The 20,568-nt window shown below is 41.9% G+C and overlaps 1 protein-coding gene across 1 annotated transcript; it reads left to right on the forward strand.

The window, feature by feature from the left end:
• The first annotated feature begins 2,442 nt into the window (after positions 1-2,442).
• RBM24 (RNA binding motif protein 24) lies at positions 2,443-13,392 on the forward strand. The gene is made up of 4 exons (XM_026073320.1): positions 2,443-3,006; positions 3,609-3,732; positions 4,861-4,915; positions 11,263-13,392. The coding sequence occupies exons 1-4, from the start codon at positions 2,839-2,841 to the stop codon at positions 11,591-11,593; spliced, it is 678 nt and encodes a 225-aa protein (XP_025929105.1). The 5' UTR covers positions 2,443-2,838; the 3' UTR covers positions 11,594-13,392.
• Positions 13,393-20,568: the final 7,176 nt, after the last annotated feature.

Below are 20,568 nucleotides of genomic sequence, written 5' to 3' on the forward strand. Positions count from 1 at the left end.
ACTTGCGCAAAGGCAAGTCCTTGGGCAGGGACTGCCCAATGAGTCCTGTCTTCCACTTAGGCTCAGGTTTTTGTTGGGCTGTGGATACAGTTTGTGACCAGTGGGACTAAAGATCTCTATCGATTGCTGCAGTCTTTATTTACAAAACTGGAGGAGAACTGCCACCAGCCTGGACAGATGTATCAAACTTATATTGTGGGCAGAGAGGAATTTCTTCACTGAGTATGACTGTGGCCATGGGTGAAGATAGATTACTGAGTTGTAGAGCCGACTTAGAAGGGAGGGATGCAGCTATGGACTTACAGAGGTACTTGGGCAAGCAAGCTGGGAAGAGGACTTAGTTGCTAAAGTGAGATTCGAGATTAAAGATACCAAGGCAGTCAAAGAGCTTTGTTTATGCCTGGAACCTATAATGTCTGCAGGGTTGGTATAAGCATCATACCGTTGACAGTATGAAGCCGTCACCCAATTATGGTAGACAGACTGCATTTGTTGCTGGATTCCATGAGCCAATTAAGTTGAGGTTAGGGTTGAGAAAGTCCCTCTACTGGGCAAGACATGATGATGTGTTTTAGGCTAGCAGTAAGATTTGTGCTGAAGATCTCACATCGTTATATGATACTGCAAGGCTGACGGTATTTGGGAGATGGCTGATGTTGTTAGCCATAAGAGATGAAGCTGTAGCAAGCAAGAACTGCTGTGTAAGACAATAAAGATAAGTCTGGTATTTGGAACAAAAGAAGCAAATTCCTAAATACAGCTGCAATTAGTTTCAGAATACCCAGGTGTTGCTCTTCTGGTCTTAATACTGGAGTGAACATTAGAGTTTGTGTAACAACTGAAGAACTAGATTAATTCACAGTTCCTGCAGATGTCACAAGACATGTTGGAGTGCTGGGCATAGCAAGGGAAAGAGAATGGGATAGGACGGGCTATGTTTGTCAGACTGATTTTAGGCAAAGTTAATCGTTCAGATTCACAAGGGGCCGAGAAGTCAAATATACTCCTAAGTGGTGTGCGTGCTGTARTGCTGTAGTGAGTGCTGATGCCTTTAGAATCATTTGGGCTAACATTTAAGTTCAGGTCACTGGGCCAGAGTTTAAGGTTACGATTAGTCCCTGGAGCAGAAGTGGCTGAAGTGTCAGGTTTAACACTGTTCCAGGCCAATGAGAGCTGTGCTGGAAGAAATTTTGGGGCAGAGTTAGCTGGTCTAACAGGGTTCAAGCTAAGGTTAAGGGCTTTGCATAGCAGGAGCTGAAAAGCAGTATTTACATCTGGATCCTTCAAGGGTTGCTAGGTTTGAATGTAAGCTGGTCCTGACAAATTAAACCAAGTGATTAATCTGGGGATCAAGTAGGGTTTGGGGTTAGGTTTAGTGTCAGCATGGCCTAGTACTGTACAGGCCATTAGAACTAGGACAAAGACTGCTGACAAAATCAAATGGGGCGAAGGTTAGATATGGGGCAAGCAGGGCCTAAGTATAGGGCTAAGTGTTGTCATTCTGRTTAAGGATTGGTACTGGAGGGACTGAAGAGCTATGTGAAAGTCCCTCCTGCAAACTGGTACGTTACTCCTTTTTATAAGGGAGAGAGGGGCTGCACAGGAAAAAGTCTAACAAAGGAACTAGGGGCAAGAGTAAAAAGAGGCAGCAGCACTTAGCAAGGCTTTGGGACTACAAGGGAACAGTTTAGTCATCTGTATACACATGCACATCTGTTTTCCCCAGTCTTTAACCTTCCTTCCATCTTTCTTGTCTCCCCATTAATCTCCTTCCCTGCCACTCCCTCAGTCCYGGGTGTCTCAGCGTCACCCAGACTTTCTTTTCCTTTTGTTCCTCTGTGTCCTTCCCAGTCCCAGCATGGGGCAGAGGCAGTGAGAGAAGAGAAAGACAAGGGCAGCARCTTTACTGATTTCACCCCCCTCCGTGTTCAAAATAATAACAATGATGATGATGATGACGACGACGATGATGGTGGAAGTGCTGTGGCAGCATAGCTTTGCTAGCCTGAGGAGCGAGGGAGGTGAGGGTGGCAGGGGTTTTGCCACAAGCCTTTGAGGAGGGATGCAACATTTCAGGACCGGCAGCTCCCAGTGGGCTGGCTCTTCCCCAAGGCTCTCCGGGTGGCGAGGCAGCAATGACCCCGCAAGACCCTGTCTCCTGACACTTCCTATTTGCACAAGCCCGGGGCGAACCTGCCTCCTCCTCGGGCCCGGAGGACACGGAGCCTGCCCGCGGGCCACTTCTGAAACAGCCGCTGCGCCGGGCGGCCCGAAGGGTCCTGGTCGGCCGGGGCTCGGCGGCCGCCCCGCCGCAGGGGAGGCATCCAGCTGCTCGCAACAGCTGTGTGTCACCCCAGCCGGGCCGCGGACCGGCAGCCGGGTCCGCCCCGCCGCCGTCCCCGCCCCTGCCAGCAGGAGGAGGAGGAACCGAGAGTGCCCGACCCGGTGGCTTTTAGGGGGGGGAGGCCACTCAGTTGTTAGCGCCCGGGCCCTGCGCTCCTCTTCCAGCTGCTGCTTCTGCTCTTTTCCAGCGCTACGGCCGCCAGGCTGGCTGCTGCCCGGCCTCGCGTCCTCCTCTTCCCGCTACCTACCTCAAAACCGCCGGAGGCTGCGGGGCTCCGTTCCTGAAGGAGGAGGAAGCCGGGTTTGCAAAAGAAAAAGGGAATTGCATCGTAACTGGGTGGTGGGGGGACACGGGGAGGGGAGGAAAAAAAAAAAGAGAGGGGCTGACGCTGGCAGAGGGTCTCGCCGCCCCGCACCCGCACGCCCCGGCGGCCCCGCGTGGGTGCCGGCGCCCCGTCTGCAGAGGGCTGCGCGGCGCGCAGGGCCGGGCGGAAGATGCACACGACGCAGAAGGACACCACCTACACCAAAATCTTCGTCGGGGGRTTGCCCTACCACACCACCGACTCCAGCCTGCGCAAGTACTTCGAGGTGTTCGGGGACATCGAGGAGGCGGTGGTCATCACCGACCGGCAGACGGGCAAGTCCCGGGGATACGGCTTTGTAAGTGGCGCGGCGCGGCGCGGCGCGGGCAGGTGAGCGCCTCCGGGCGGGGAGGCGGGGGCCGCGGGCCGGGGGGCCGCTGGGGGGCCGCGGGCGGGCAGCGGGGGGAAACTTCTGCGGGGGGAGCTGCCAGGCGCCGGGCAGCCCCGCGGCTCGGGGGAGGGAAGGGGGCTGTCGGGCGTTTTGGCTTTCCCCCCCATTTTTTCCTTTTCTTTCCTCTCTCCCCGCTGGGGCGTCTGGAGAGAGGGGGGGAGGTGGGGGAGAAAGGCGATGGAGGGGGGAATTGTCTAATTTCTCGCAGCGCCTCCAGCGCGCCTGTTGCGCCCTGATACGGCCGCGCCGGGGGTTATCTGCAGGCGGCGGAGCTCGGCCTGCGCCCCCCGCCCTGCGCCCGGCGCCGGCCGCGGCTCCCGGCGCACCAGGCTCCCTGGGAGCCCCAGCGCCTGCGCCCCCCCCTCGCCGTGCTGCCCCCCGGGAGCCCCAGCGCCTGCAGGAACCCCCCCTGCTGCCCTGCTGGGGCAGCAGGCTCCCCGCGGGCAGCGGCAGGGCTTCGCCTTCGCTTGTGAGAAGGGATCTAACGCAGAGCATCGCACGCTGTTAAGGTCACCATGGCTGACAGAGCTGCTGCCGAAAGAGCTTGTAAAGACCCCAACCCTATCATCGATGGCAGGAAGGCCAACGTGAACCTGGCATACCTGGGCGCCAAACCGAGGATAATGCAACCAGGTGAGGAACGGCCCCAAACGGCTTKTCCTTCTGTACCTGAGGTTTCTGAACACACTAAAACTTCAGAAAAACTAGCGCTGTCCTGCACTTTCCCTGAAGTACACTGAGTGTTTGGGTGTGCTTCTGTTTTGRTTGTTAAATGCAACGTGTAATAACTTTCTGACTGTTTTGCACATGAGCCTTATTTAAAACTAAAAGGATGCATGCATAAAATATCTAAAGTTCCCCAGGAAGATTTCCACATTTCAGACTCTTCATTGGTTATTCCCACTCCTGGGAATGCAGTGACACTTACCATTTACAGTATCATTGCAGGGAAAGATTGGCCAAGGAGCGAATTGCTTCCAATGTGTGCGGTCTTATTAACGTAAACAATATCTTAATGTGAACTCCTAGAACAGATGGGAGCTATTATGCAGACTTTAAAATGAAATGGCTCTTCCCAAGACCACAGCTGAGCCAATCTGATGTCCTATCCACTTCCCAAACTGTTGCTTTGCAGCAAGAGAGCCGGGAACGCACAGCGTATGAATGTTCATTTGTGCTCCAAAGGAGGCTGCTCTGAATTCCTGTGTGCTAAGCCCGAGCAATACTTGTGCGAGTAACTAAGTGCCCATCAAGGAAAGAATGGGTTCAGGCTTGGGCATCTGAAGACAGAACTGAGCAGCAGATGAAGACAGATTTGACCCCTTGCTAAGTCCTCATGTAGAGATGACTTGAATTTAAGTTTTTAGAAAGTACACGACTGCAATGATGGTTAAAAAGTAACATATAATCCTTCAGAGGCTTGTAAAAAGGGATCAGAAAGGAGCACAAAATAAAAATTGAATGACTTGTGCTTGTTGTTTAGACAAAGTCCTTCATTTAAACATCTCTAAGAATCAAAGCTCTATGTGTGCACTTTACTGTTTAAGTTCTGTATGCATGCATGTGTGTGTATGTATTATATATATGGATTGATTTATTTTGCTTTCTAATTTGTGGTTTACAGCCTTTCAAACATCTTCACTGGAGCTTGTTAGTGAAGGCTGTTACTCTGTGTTTTGTGTGTGTGTGCGTATGTATATAGAAAAGATAAGCAGCCAAAAGAACACCCATATAGAGAATGTGATGTGTTTTTGTTGGTAGGTTTTGCCTTCGGTGTTCAGCAGCTTCATCCAGCTCTCATACAGAGGCCTTTTGGGTAAGTTGGTTCAATGGGACCTCAAACAGGGGAGGAAAAATCATTTTTAAAAGAGGAARGAAAAGTATGATCTCTGAAGGCCTCTTGTAGTAGCATTCTTATAAAATCACCAGCAATATTCAAGTTCTCAGACTTAAAAATATGTACCCATAAATGTGCTCACCTTGTTGGTAATGTTCTAAATGCTGTAGCTGAGTCAAGTTGTGTGGGACGTGTCCATTCCACCTAAGCAGTCCAGTCGTGTATGACCCTATGATAAAAGAAGGAGGTATGACTTTATGCAAGATTGCTGTGCCCCATTTCTCTTTTTTTCAGCTTGACTCAATGTTATTTATCTCTTTCTAATCTGACAGGGATCGTTTACAGTTAAGATAACTGATCAGAAGGATATGATGATAAGAGGTGGAATAGTTCTGTTTGGAATTAAACTCTGTAACCAGTAGACTCAAACACAAACAAGCTAAAATGGTGATTAACGATGCATGTATGTTTTTTCATATAGTCAATAGACCTCCGTGTGCTTTTTTTATTTATTTATTACAGTAATGAAGTGGTGTTGATAGCTAAACTGTGTGCTTTTATTTAATTGAAAGAGCCGTAGTGAAAGTTTTTTTGGGGGTGTCTTTTTAATTTTGTTTTTGTTGTTGAGGAGTGACTTTGCCATGGGGAGCAAAGGGCCTTTTTTTTTCCTTGCTTTCAAGCTGTAGCCTGTGACTTTTTTAACCGTATTTTGTAGTGAGTGCTAAATTGTGTGACTTCTTGATTTTTAAGTAAATCAACGTATTGCTTGCATGTTCATAATTTTGGGGGTGGTTGTTCTTGGGAGGGGTGTGGAGCTCCTTATTAACAATGTGCGTCCATTTGGGCTTTCTAATTGGAGATTTTTACTTCCTCAATCTGACTTTAATATGTAGTGCATTTCTCTTTTTCTTGAGTATACTATTCCTAAGTAGTTCTAATGCTTGCTTCTTATAGGCATATAATTAGAAGGTGAAGTCTGCTTTAAACTTTCCATACAGTACCACCTCACTAATGCACACTGACTGAGAAACTCATTGCAAAATAATGCATTTTGCTAATTAATGAGTAAGCTAACAATGAAGTAGGGAAAATGCGTCACAAACATATTTTGTTTATTTGACTAGAATAGCTTCAGAATATTGTACCTAGCTGTTATTAAACTACTATAGCTTCTCAATAGTTTGCTTCTCCTGACCTCAGAGCTGCAGGAAATCTGTTTTCCTAGAATATTTGTGTACTTTTGTAAGAGAATGTTTCTTCTTCTGAGACACTTGCAGAGAGGGGGTTGGAAAATAATTTTTTTTTTCTTCTTATGATTTTTTTCTGCTGTATTTTGTTGGACTTCTCTGAAGTATGAGGAGACCACAACATATATGCAGTGATCAGTTTAGGACACCTGCACTAAGGTAGGCAGGAGGTGGAGTGTGTCAGCCGGAGAGGTGTTACACAGAGGAACCAGAGGGGTGCCTGGGGAACGGCCGTGAGGAGGCTGAGTGTTTGCTGAGCACCGCAGAAAGGGAGAACCTGTAGCAATCCATTGCTGAAAGGACTATGTAAATGTAGGGCTCTTTCTTGCTCTGCTTACCCTGAACCAACAACAGATCACTTAAGATGTAGGTCAGGGAAATTCTTCCAGCAGGCTGAATAAGGTTTTGTTTCTAATGCAATATATATAAATCTGAAGAAAAGGAAGACTGGTCACAGGGTCATTTGTGTGTGTCAGATTGGTGGCATATGTTGCTTTATTTTGAATCCTTGTTTTTTGACTTTCTTCTATTATGTGGAAACCAAGGAGATTACTAATCCTGCTTCCTACTCAATCCTGCTTCCTGCTCAAAACTTCCAATAACCTGTGTCTTTTCTACAGAATATAGTTCAGGTTAGGCAGAATAGCAGGCATTTGATTGGGATATAGAAGTCATCATCTTCATTCACTATGTTTTCTGGCAATAAGTAGAGTTGTTTCAGTGCTTTCTTGGATCTATTTTTATTTAAGCGTTCACTCTTAGATGGTGTTCCATGTGTTGCACTGAAATATTTGGTTACTTTAAAATCTTTTTTCCTCCTGTGCAGGGTGCAGTTTTTAAAAGTATACTTTACTAATATGCTATGTGAAATGGGTTGTAGTGCAGATACACTACTGATACTCTGCTAATCCACACACAAAAGGTCCAAGTGTTTTTTTTTTCCCTACCAGAGTGCAAACTAGTGAGGCTCTGCCATATTCTGGTATGGTCAGCAGTGTTTTGTCATGGTTCCACCTATCAAGCAAGAAACTGAAAATAATTGGATTATGTTGCATTACTTTTACTGAGAAGATGCAGAAGTACAGCATTCTGAATTAAGTACAACATTACTGTGGTGAAGGGAGCCAGAAACTAGATTAGCGTCAATGCATGAAGCATTTAAAATGCTAGGAATTTTTCTTTATTCAGTGCTGCAGAGATCAATTTGTCCACCAAATAACATTTCTCCCTGCTGTTCACATTCAGCATCTTTCTTACTTAATGYTGGTGTTGTCCTGGAAAGTTGTCTGATCGCAGCACTGATTATCTATACAGCTCTGTTTTCAGGAGTGTTTATTAAAATGCTACCTCTGAATTCAATAAGAACTTATGGAAAGGGAAGGTGACTTTATCTTCAACCTAATATAACTTTTCTCTTTTTGCATGTATAATATTTACTTAAATGTTAGTGGAAAAATACGGGCTTATATAGAGAAATACTAGTGTAGGATATCATTAGTTCTGTTGGAGAGATTCCCCCCCACCCCATTTTTTTGTCTGAAACTTGTACCTGAATCAAAATGGAAACATTTTCTTGTTTTTAAGTAAGACCAGACTTAAATCCCAAAGTAACAAAAGTAACAAGTTCATTCAGATGGTTAGCTGATACTGCCTACTTGGTATTACCTCCAAGAGCATGGCAATCTTGCCTTCCTTAAGACAGAAGGAAAAGCCCTGTCTTGAGTTTATGATCAAAAGACCTGTGTAATATTAGACTGCTGATAATCAGTAAATAGGGAATGAAACTGGAGCAGTCAGAAGTTAACCTGAAGAATGCTAAATGTCATCTTACGTTTTTAGACACAAATTTAAAAGGAAGCCTGTTTAGGGTCATGTCTGTCTTGGTGCTTATGATGTAAGCTATCTCTACAGTACGGAAAGCTGTTCACTGAGTAAAAGGTACTTTTTAATAATACTTATAAAACCAGATGATGGAATGCAAGGTCCAAAGGAAAACATTGCATTCAAAGTTAAATAACTACTTGCTCAAGTATTTAATGTTGAGAGTCACTTATGTGCTACTGCTGCTGACTTCCCATATGTCACAGCTCTTTGGATTAGTCTAGACTGTGTCCTATCTTTGGTGGTTTTCATAAAACTTGAAACAATTAGCTGTCACTTTATTATTGCTTATATAATTATTTTCTGAGGTCTTAGTTACACAAAAATCTCTTGTTATAATAATGAAGCATGTCATTTCATTTCGTATATGCCCAAGTTACACTTGCTGCTGAAGTTAAATGTGGCTTTCCTTTTCCTTTATTGCAAAAGTTTAAAACAAAAGCATATGTTCCAAAATAAAAATAGTGATACTAAGGATATCCAGCAAAATAGGGAATTGTTTTTTCAACTTTTGATCTGGCAGAGCATTAAAAGCAGGCAGCTTCCGAATAGTTGAGATCTACGTGTGTTGGCCTCTGCGGTAGGTAGAAATTTGCTTTGGCCATATAAAGCCATTTTACTCCACTCAAAAGAATTGTAGCACGACAGATGATCAAAAATAGCCCCACTGCAGCTTACACTGTCAATCACCATGTGTGAAATGGCATGGTGGTGAGGAGCCTGCCCAGGGTTTATGTACATGGTAGGGTAAGATGTTGCAAACAGATAATGTTTCATAACTTCACCACCTGTTAGTTTCTTGGCTTAAATAAAACAAGTCACAAGTGGGAGCACATGTATCTTTCTGTCTTGTTCAAGTATATGGACAAGTGTCCTAATGCCTCATGAAAACCTTAGTAACATCAATTCCACTGGCTTGAGGAAATGTCTTTTGCAAGATAACCTAAGCATCCAGATAAGCTTGCTTACTGTATCTCTGCTGTTAGAATATCTCTATTTTGTAACTACGGTATGTTAAAAAAAAAACCCAAACCCTCTGATGTGATATTAAATGGATTCTTATATGATGCAGAAGAGGATCTCTGATTTTTTCAATATTGTGCAATTTAGTTTGCAAAAATGTTTTATTCCTCTTTCCTTAATACTTAAAATACATGGTGTTGTATTTATTAGGATTGTACTTGATTGGTGACCAATACAAAATGCTTGTACACACACATCTATTTTGTATGGAAAGCTCAGGTGATGATGTATGATTAAATGGCAGAGCCAGCTTAAGTATGCTTCAAATGCACTTCTGGCTAATCACTTCATAAATTAGGTGAGTTTTTAAAACCCAGCTTATTGTTTTATATTTTCTTTCCCTCCCCAACCCCTATTTGTCACTCTTGTTTTTTTCTGTTCTCCCTTCATACAGTAGGAAATGAATTCCATTGACTTTTGGGGTTTTTATGACTGGTGTTCATGTCTTAAACACTGCAGCTGAGCATTTCTCTCTGCTAGTATTTCTATTCACTCAACTGTCTGAGCTTTTTTTTTCTTAAGAAGAAAACTGGGCAGTTTGAAAGCCTGACTATCACTTATTTTAAAATATGTTTTGCTATGAATCTAGTTGACAGTGTCCCTTATGACTGGAATGTTTCCTTGTTGACCATTTAAGTAAAACCTGAAGTTATTTAACAAAAAACCACTTTCCATTAAATCTTGCATTTCAAGAAAAGAGGACAGATTGTACCACTGCAATTTGCATCCATGTTTACAGTGCATTAACAGGTTGGTGCAGTCTTTAGCATTGTCTGTAAAGGTAAATTTCAGTACTATATAGTAATAAATTTGCACAAGCACATTTTCATGGGTTTGTTAAGATCCATCTTGAAATGAGTTTCATGTATGAAGGACTTCTCTGTGGAAATCCAGATGCAAGACAAGGTTATAAATGTAAAATGAAAATACCACTGAATACATTCTTTTTAAAAACTGTATTATATGATTAAAACACAACTATGAGATCAACTTGTATGTACACTTGTGTGCTAAGATGACGACATAACCAATTTTCAAAATTGAAGGGCTGAGTAAACAAGCCAGGGAAGCAAGTTCTGAGACTTGGAGGAAATGGAAAAGTGTGTGTATTGATTTGTTCAGAACGGTAATTTCTTAAGCCATAAACTTGTTTTTTTTGTTGTTTTTTTTTGCTTTTGTTGAGCACCAGATCTATTTAGACTTAATCCTATGCCCACCTCCCAAAAAACTCTATGCTATATGTCTTGCATAGAAATAAACAAGCTGGCACAAAACAGGACATCAGTGGCCTGATAATCAAACAGGTTTGACCGTTGTGTCCTTATGACCTTTATAAAAGTGTGATGCACATGTACCTAGGAGTCACTGTTATGGATTTTAATAGCATCTATGTAGCTTCCCCTCAATGGCCTCTTGTGACGGAGTGAGCTGCACTATAGTTCGTTTGGAAAGTGTGATTCTTGCTGTGTTTACCACACTTGTGAATTTTTTTAAACTCCTTTGTCGCCTGTGTTGTTGGGTTTTTATTTTATTTATTTATTTTTAATAAGGGTGACTGAGGTTGCAGAGAAATTAATGTGTGCTGAGTCTGCATAGCAACTTAAGTAGGGTTGCCACAATACACTTCCCCCTCCCCCAAGACTTTATATAAAATCAGAGTTAAACCGTTTTGTTGCCTTATTGGCTATTGTCAAACTCATTATAGTGATGCTGTCAAATTGCTCAGTTATTATTAATAATAATAGAGTACTTGCAGGAAATAATTTCACTAAGAGTCGAGTAGTTCAGTGAGAATTAAGGTAATAAAAATCACTTATAGGTGACTTGAAAAATAAATACTGCAATTTTCCAAATGGAATAATTGAGCTTACTCATTTAGAGTTGTCTTAAAACCAACATCAGTAATCCTGGTCCTTTTAAAGATGGTAATAGCATTAATCATAATATCCTCAAGCAACATTAAACACTTCTGCTTTAACTCAGTTCTAATGCTGTGCTTTGGAGCAATGCATCTCTTTGGGCCAGTGAACTGATTATGGGTCCATTCAGTCTAGTTATTGTGGCAACCCTATGCACATAACAACAACTAAATTGAGTTTGTTATAGTTCAGAGTATGGATATGACAGGCGCTGACTTGCGTCCCAACTCTAACTCCCTCTCCCCTCTTTCAACAGGATACCTGCTCACTATGTCTATCCGCAGGCTTTTGTGCAGCCCGGAGTGGTAATTCCCCACGTTCAGCCCGCAGCAGCTGCTGCTTCCACTACACCCTACATCGATTACACTGGAGCCGCGTACGCCCAGTATTCAGCCACYGCGGCCGCCTATGAGCAGTACCCATACGCCGCGTCGCCGGCTGCCACTGCCGGCTACGTGGCGGCGGGGGGCTACGGCTACGCRGTGCAGCAGCCCATCACCGCGGCGGCGCCGGGGACAGCGGCCGCCGCGGCTGCGGCCTTTGGCCAGTACCAACCCCAACAGCTGCAGACGGACCGTATGCAATAGCAGATGGACTCCCAAAGGAAGCTCTTTCTTTCTCTTCCTCTTTTCAGCCTTCCAGTATAAGTAGTTAATAAGAGACAATTAATATTAACTAAGGAGCTTTAAGGAAAGCAATGCTATTGCAAAACTAAAGATTTTTATTCCACTGTCTTCATACAGTCTGCATCCAAACCATGATGTTAGAGGGTAGGGGTAGTGTGGGATGTGTAGTTTCAAGTATCAGTCTGGAAGAAAATGGGGAAAAAAATACTGTACTGTCACGAAAGAGTGGCAGGAGTAGCAATGAGACTTCATATTTAAAACAAAAACAAAAACAAAAAACAAAAAAGCAAAGCTGTATTTTTTACAGTATCAGGGAAACAAAACTGCCTTTATAAATAAGAAAATGGTATTTGAAAAGTTTGAACCAGGGGAAAAAAACTGAGTCAGCAATATGTAATCTTTCTCCATGTTAAGACTAAAGGAGCTTAAAGCACTGATTGTCCTTTTCAGCTTTCAGTATGGCCCACAGAAGTTGTCTTAGTGAGGCAATACCTTCTCGCCATTGCATTAACGGGCACGGAGCAAGCCGAGGAGGAAGGCCTGGTAGTAAGATGGTGGACAGGCACCAAAGTTATTTTCTCCTCTGTCCTCTGGCCGAGTGGAACTGTGGAGCAAGTGATGTGGAAGGAACGGGTGCAGCAGCTGTAGCGACAATCAATAACAGAGACCGTTCTGGAAAGAACACATCACTCGCGCTCATGTGATGAGCTTGTCACATCCTAATCCCTCACCCCATCCTGTTTCACTTTTGGGAAACTTTGACTGCTGGTGTCAGCTCTTCTGATTCTAAAATAGGATCAGTCCTTYACTACAACAGCCTTCTCTTTCTATTTATTGCTATTCATAACTTGTCAATAAAGGCAGGAAGAAGCTTGATGAATTTAAACCTTTAAGAACTGTTTTAAGGGAATTTCCTTTTTTTCTCTTTTTTTGAAACCATTTGTACAATTTTAATATCTATTTCAGGACTATATTTAAAATATTTATTAGAAAACATACAGTACACAAGGCAACTTTTGTTACCAAGACTGCAGTTCTTCAAGGGTTAATGGTATGTGATTTATACTGTGCCTTAATTGTAATGCTATTTAAAAAGAAATATTTATTTTGAAAGTTTTACTATTCTGCGCTCTAAAGAAAGCAACTTTAGATGTGACACTGTAAAATTATGTATTCATCTCATGGCATAAATTATTTAGTAGGTTTAGATGTAGCATATTAAATATTAACCTAATTAACTAAGGATGTTGACTTGGATTTATTTAAATCAGTATGTGCACTGTATGAGAGTACTCTTAAATTAACATCTTTTTAGGGTTTTACGTAAAATATTGCTACTTCATTCTTTTCCCTCTCATAGTTTTTTCATGTAGACCTCTCAAATACATTAGTGCATTTTTCTCACTCATCTGTACGTAGACTATTTTTCCCTTTGCTAGAAAATGCTGCTTTACGTTGTCCTGTGAAACTACAGTACTTGCAATTTTTATTCTTGACCGAAATGGAATTTAATATTTTACACTGTATTGGATTTTTTTTATACTTGAACAATTTCATACGAGGGAAGACAGGATAGCATTTTTATGGACTTTATCCAATGTCACTGGATTTATTTTAAGTATTCTCAATACTAGTCAGTGTTATAAGGTAGACATGACTCTCCTGTGCCTATTATTTATTCAGTAGGTATACTGCTTTACAACATTTCAGATCTCTTAATCTATTCACTTGTATTAAATATAATAAAAAATGTTGTCGCATCTAGTCTACTGATGTTTTTGCTCAGATTGGCTTAGATCTTATTGAGCTAAAATTAGGGGGCCTACTTTTTTGTAATGTTCTTGGTCTGTGGGTTGAGCAGCAGCATATGCAAGGACTTTCAATCTGTAGACTGATGTAAGCTGTATTAAATGGAGAAAATTCTACAGAGAAGAGGGAGAAGATATACCCCAAGAGTTATCATAAAATAATTCAGATTAGAAGCGATTGTAGGAGGTCATCTGATCCAGCCCAGGTTGCTTCGGGCTTGTCCAGTTGGATATTGAAAAACCTGCGTGTGGAGACTGCACACCCTCTCTGCGCAACCTATTCCACTGCCTAATTATCTCCATAGTGTCAGATTATTTCCTTATGTCTAGCCAGAGCCTCCCTTGTTCATTTATGACCCTTGTCTCTCCATTCTTTAGCAAAGAGCCCAGCTCCATCTTTCCAGTAACCTCCCCTTTAGGTACTGGAAGGTTGCTGTTCTCTGCTGCAGGCTGAACAAACCCAGTTCCTTTAGTCTCTCCTCCTAAGTCTCATGCTTCAACCCCCAGCCACCTTGGTGGCCCTCGAAAAGATTCATTCAACAACTGTCATGTACTGGGAGACTCAAAACTGGACCCACTGTTCCAGATGTAATCTAATGAGTATGGAGTAAAGGGGAATGATGAATTCCCTTGTATCAACAGCAGCATGGATGGTGGAGCAGCCCAATGTACCTTCACTGCTGCCAGGGTTTGCCACTGACTCATTTTTAGCATATCTGAAGGTCCCCCATGTCGTGCTCTGGCCTATATTCTTGCAGGGGGTTAGGCCATCCCACGTGCAGGACTCTAGAGTTGCCCTTGCTGAATTTCATGAGGTTCCTGTTGGCCAAGTCTTCTAGCAAGTGTAAGTCCCTCTGAATGGCAGGCCTGCTCCCAAGCGTAGCAACTGCGCTCTCTGGTTAGTATCATCAGTCCACAGACCTTGTGGGGTGCATCCTGTCTCCTCCTCCAGTTCATTGATAAAGATATCAGTATCAAGCAGGATAGACACCTAAGGAATTCCACCAGTAACTGGCCTCTACCAGGTAGAGTATGAACTGTTAGCAATAACCATTTCAGCCAGCAATCCAGACAGTTTTTCACCCATCTAGACTGTAMGGTCCGAACTTGGATACAAGGATTTTGTGGGACACCACACTAAACACATTGATAAAGTTAAGATAGACAGCATCCTCTGCTTTCCCCTCATCCAGGGATATAGTCATTTAATCACAGGAGGAAATCAGGTTGGTCAGGCATGATTTATCCTTGGTAAATCCATGCTGGCTATTCCCAGTCTCTACCTTCTCCTTCATATGCCCAGAAATGACTTCTAAGATGACTCGCTGCATGATTTTCCCAGGTACTGAAGAGAGACCTGTAGTTTCCTCGATTGTCCTTACTGCCCTTTTTGAAGAGAGATGATTCATTTGTCTTTCTCTAGTCATGGGAGATCTCCCCTGATCTGTATAACCTTTCAAAGATGACAGAGAGCAGCCTCACTATCACAAGAGCCAGCTCTCTTAGCACCCTTGGAAGCATGAACTGTTGTGGATTGAGATTCCTCAAAAGGTCCCTGAATTAATCCTCTTCTACACCTGGTAGTTTCTATCCTCCTTGAACCCTTCCTATAGGTACAAAGATTTATTATTAAAAACCTAAATATAAGGGCACCTTTTTGCATATGGTATTTGGACAGGGAAGCATTAAAGTGACTGCTCAGGTACAGTTGATGTTGGATTTGTAATCTCTAGGAATACTCTTAACATTTCAATATCAGTTCAAGCTTCTAATGGTCAAATGCAGTTGCTACCTGATACCTGAAAGAGGCCTGTGTGAAATGCATGACAGTCTTGGTCAATTGTTTGGGGAGGGGGAGAAGTTCAAACAATCTACATATCAAAATCATTACTGTAGATCTCATTCCTATAGCAACTTCAGTAGAGGCACAGATGTGACTGTAGAGTTTGAGCTATTCTTTCATCCATACAAGTGGTTGCTCCCTCCCTCCCTCCTCTCTGAACTGCTTTGACTGGGGTGTCAGGTTCACACTGCCTTCAAGCCTCGGTTTGAGGGCAGAAGTGGGACTGAAGTGATAGAAAAGACTTTTGCGGGTCTTTGGGTCAGACCTCATTTCACCATGATTAGGGGACTCATTTTTCCAGAACTGGTACGCTCACTAACATCCTGGGCTGGTGCTGTCCTATTCTGTTCTTAATAAGTGCTCATAATCTGTTTGCTGAGGAGACAAGTGTTGTTGAACTGCCTCTTGCAATCTGACCTTAAGATCTGTGATCTTGCAGAGCGCAATGTCTTGTTCTTTTTGCTAAGAAGCATGTAAACATCCAGCAGGGAGGTGAGCAGGAAACTCTTAATAAATGCTGTTTTCTACTCTCTTGTCCCATTCCACAATCCCAGTCTCTGCAGTGAGGGTCTGCCTACAAGACATGGTAACAAGTAGGATTAAAAGCAGGAGTCCCTCTGAGTGAAAGACAGAGGACACAGATGGCTCAGGAAACTGTGAGACACAGTTACCTATCACCTGTGATAGTATGGAGAAGGCATCTTTGCCCTGCCTATACATCCCCATGCCAATGTCCCAGGACCTTTCCCTGACTCTGCCCCAGGGTGGGGCGTGAAGGAGAATGCTTGCTGCCATGGAGGGGGGCTGTGTTGTGGTAAGCCTCAACAGGAACAGAATAAAAATTTATGATTCTTTATATAAAGGTCAAGTGCATGGTAACTCTGTAACTTGACAGCTTAAATAACCTCAGCAAAAATGCAAATGTACAAGTTCCACTAGTAAAGCTAATCTGGGCATATAACTTGAATATTAACTCTTATTCTTGCTAAATGAGTAACTCAGTAGCACTTCACATATATGAATACAAAGAATTCATATTATAAGGATCAAAAAATAATAATAGAGAAATAGAAGCACTTAATTGTGAAATATGTGAATTCTCAGCAGAAATGTTAGCATTTTGCTTGAGAAATGGCATACATGTCAGTAGCAAGAAGTTGCACACAATACCATTCAGGACCCCTATGTTTACACAGAAAAGTGCCCAGTGCTGAGTTCCTTGCAGAGGGAGGGGAGGAAAGACAAGTTGAAACTAAAAACACCTTTGCTAAAGAATGTGTGGATTAAAAAAAGTTGTAGTGCCTTGAAAGGTTACATTGATGAGCTGAAACTGCTAGAATGGTAACTTTTCCTAATATTTCTCTTTTCCTAAAAAACTACTGAACATAACTTGCCATTACTAGAATTCTCTGTATCTATTTTTCTTTTGGGTTTTTCAAACAAGAAGGAAAATATTAAGAATAAAACATGATGCAACTATTCAAAGTGCCTTTCAGTCTTGTCAATCAGATGCTGAGCCATTTCATATGTACAAAGAGAGTAATTCTCTAATTCTGCTTAAAATTTTGTAAGAAAAAGCATTATATTCTGCACTTACGTTTAAATTTTAAATAGCTTGTACATGATTTGTCTTCAGTTCAATTTCAACTTCTTTTCCAGGCTTTTTGTATAAATAAACATCTAAGAACTGTTTTCAGATTGAGAGGTATGTAATTTTTGTTTTCCTACGCCCTTGAACTTCAAACCACATAGGTGAAACTTCCTCATACTAGTAATAAAACACACTTTGGGCAAAATCTAACTGTAAAAAGCTCAGATCCACAGGAAATTTCTTTATGAAAAGTTTGTAAGTGAGGGAAAACTGAAGATTGTGATGGAATTTGGCCTTGCAGCTTTCACCAAAGCATACACTGATGTGAATGTAATACAGTAGGAAGAACGGGATGATGTAAGAAAAGAAAAGACACTCATCATTAGATTACATTTAATCCTACCATAAAGAATATGTATGACAGCCTATAGATTAGCAAGGCTGTATTACGAGATGAGTGCTGGAAGTTTACATTCAGCTTTTCCAGGTATATCCCTGAAAACAATAGGGAAATGCTTTTAAACTAGTTTATTATTTTTGAGGTACCATATTATTGGGAGTAAGGATACCAAGGAGCAAATTCATTGTATTGTTATATGCTACATTTATCAAAACCAAGAAAACATCTTACAACTAAAGATTTTTAAGGTCTATGAAAGATTTTTAAGATCTACAAAAATAGTATGGTTATGTGTGAATTTACAAAATGCTTAATATAATCGATGATTGGATTTTGGGGGTTTGTTTGCGGTATTTTTTTCTTTCCTCCAAAGCCCATTCTAAAATCAGTAAGCTTGACATAATGTCAAAGAATAAGAAAAAAACTACAACTAAGTGCATTCAGACATGCTGATGTGCACATAGAACAATTACCAGCCTTTCTCAATATGAAGAAAATTAGTTCTGGAATTTCTTAAAATTCTGTGTACCAACCTTGCTGGGATAAGCCACAAATTTGGGCCCACTAATGCTATGGTTATTTTTGACCTAAACAGTCTTGGATTAGGGAGGAACCCACCAAAGCCTGTTTCATCACCAACCATCTGAAAGCGAAAAGATGAGGAAGTTTGAATTAATCAGAAATGTCTCTGAGACACATATACTCTTTAGTTCAAGACCCTCATATAGCGTCTTTGGACTGGACTTTATAGGTGTGCCTGCTTCCTCCTCTCCCCTCTGTAAAGGTGTCTGCTGTGGGACATGTACTCTCTGCTTCGGTATGGGCAAGGGCTCTTGCAGGTGCCCCATTTGCTTCCTACTTAAGAGTGGTTGAAACATTTCAGTTTTACGTTAAGAAAAACCCATAGTCTTTCAACTGAAGCTTACCTGAACATTATGAAATCTGGAAACATGTTTAGAAAAGAACCCTTCCTATCCAGCATTCTCCTTCTGAAGTTGCCTGTTCCATTTGAGACCAGAGCAAAAGGTATCAAATATTAAATTGATGGAGGTACAAGATCATAAACAAAGCTCAGTGCTTCCATTATCTGTCATTCAGTTGTTAAAAAAGCTTTGTCACTGCACTTGTGAAGGACATTAGTCGATCTTTAGCATACCCTCATAAAACAGGACAAGTTTTTATCCAGCACTGCAGATAAAGGACCTGAGGCAAAGATGGATTTTGCTATCCCGAGAAAAACTTTTGATGTTTTTTTTATCCTGATTTGTAGCAATGATGACAAAACTAAGCTAAAGCTTAAAAAAACCTGCAGAAAACAAAATTCCCTCCCCAAAAAATTTCACATAGATTTTTAAACATTTTGTATTTTGATCATTTAAAAAACTATAAAAAAGTTTCATCAATTGTTTAAAAATAAAATGTCCTTGCACTTAGAAAATAGCAAAATAGAATGTTCTGATTTTTTTCTGATATGAATCATTACAATTGAACAACTTCCAGAAGAATACAGCTTCAGTATATTTCCCAGTTACTTCAAAGAGAAGACAAGTTACTTGCTCACGGCTGTGGATGCCATACTGTTGCCAAAAATCGGGATTCCCTAGCTAATTGCTCAGACTGCTGGAGTTCATATCCTAGTTTGGTCACTAGCAATATTTCTGAATGAAGATAGTTAAGGTCTAGAGGCAAATGTTGTTTTCATAAGAATGCAACCCCATTAGAAAGACTTAGAATATTCAGACAATCTGGGAATATTTTATCTAGATAAGTAAATATGGGCAAGAGAAACAACACGAGCATAACTGAGTTGAAATATAAGCCTTTTTTAAAGGTATGTCCAAAACTTTTTAAAGGATGGTCAGTCTTCATTATAATGTAATTTCTTCAGAACACTGGGGATGAAGGATATTAAAAGTGTGCTGCTCTCTTTGTCCAGTATGCTCTCCTCCTAGCCTTGGAAGATGGTAAGTAATACGCTAGTGTGATAAGCAGTGCCCACAGTTTCTTTTTCAACAAAATATTATGAGTAGCGAGCATTCCTTGGCATGAATATATTAGCATGAACACTATTTAAGGAAGACATGGTCTTCTTACACCAAGTATTTGGTATCATAGTGTATAAGTTTAAGCACTATTCTTTCTTCATTTGCACCAATATTGGCTTTTTCCATTAGTGAACTACTTTATCAAATAAAGATACTCTTCTGCCATTGTCTGTAAAGTGCATCTTTTCAGTAACCTACAAGTGTCATCATAATTTAAACTGTTATTCATGTAAGAGAAAGTTCAAAGATCTCTAGGCTTTATTCTTCTGTAAATGTCACCAGTTCCACTTACACTACTATATCTTGAAGCAGGCTTTCCTGTGACCTTATCAAGAACAGCAATTTTCCTGTCTACTGTAACAACACCTGGGATCTTGCCAAAAGAAATCACAATCTAATGTAAAGCATCAAGAGCAGTGGCCGAGTGTGAAAACAGAAGTGTGCCCTTCAGCCTTCAGAGAGCTTGTGTCAAAAGGGAGGCTGCCCGTCATGTGGCTGTAGTAGAAGCTGTGGCTCAGTCGAGCTACCTAGAGGGGCACATCACAGTTGAAACACTTCCCTGTGCAAATGCATTGGTACAGCTTACTAAAGGCTAAGTGACGGGCAAACCAAGCAGCACCGCAGTGTGACTTTCTAGAGAAGAAAATTCTGGTGCCCACTGGAACTTCAAAGACTCAGGCTGGCTTTAAAAATATTGTATCCTGTCTTCAATATAATGTAAACCTTATGCAGTGCCCTGGTCTAAGTATTTTGATTCCTGCAAGGGTAGTGACACTTGCCAGCAGTTCTCTAAGAATACATCTTGGCAGAGAGACAGTGTTTGTGGAGGAGCCTCAAGGAATCTGGCTTTCCTAAACTTCAGGAATGGCAAGTATCAGGGAGAAGCAGGCACTGTGTTATATCTGTCTTTTATTACTTTTAGGATATGGTTTATTTGAAATGTGGCTGCCCTGTACTGATGCTATTAGGTTTTAGGAAGACTGCTTGGCTACTAACAACCACAGCCATTGCTGCAGGGAGAACAGAATGGCAAGCCTTGGGCACAGTCGAGATCAGGGTGATAGCCAGGGACTGCAGCCAGGGCCCAGACTGAAAGCAGCAGATCTGCATGAATCTACCCTGAGAAGATTGCTAGAGGCCAGAGAGGTTTGCTTGAAAGGGGTCAGAAGTACAGTCTGCTCAGTAGCAGTGAAAGTGCTATTACTTGCAGACATCAAAAGATTTTCATGGATTCTTGACATTTACTGTG

This window comes from Apteryx rowi, unplaced genomic scaffold (assembly GCF_003343035.1).
Source record: "Apteryx rowi isolate R43461 unplaced genomic scaffold, aptRow1 scaffold_366, whole genome shotgun sequence".
NCBI classification, from domain to species: domain Eukaryota; kingdom Metazoa; phylum Chordata; class Aves; order Apterygiformes; family Apterygidae; genus Apteryx; species Apteryx rowi.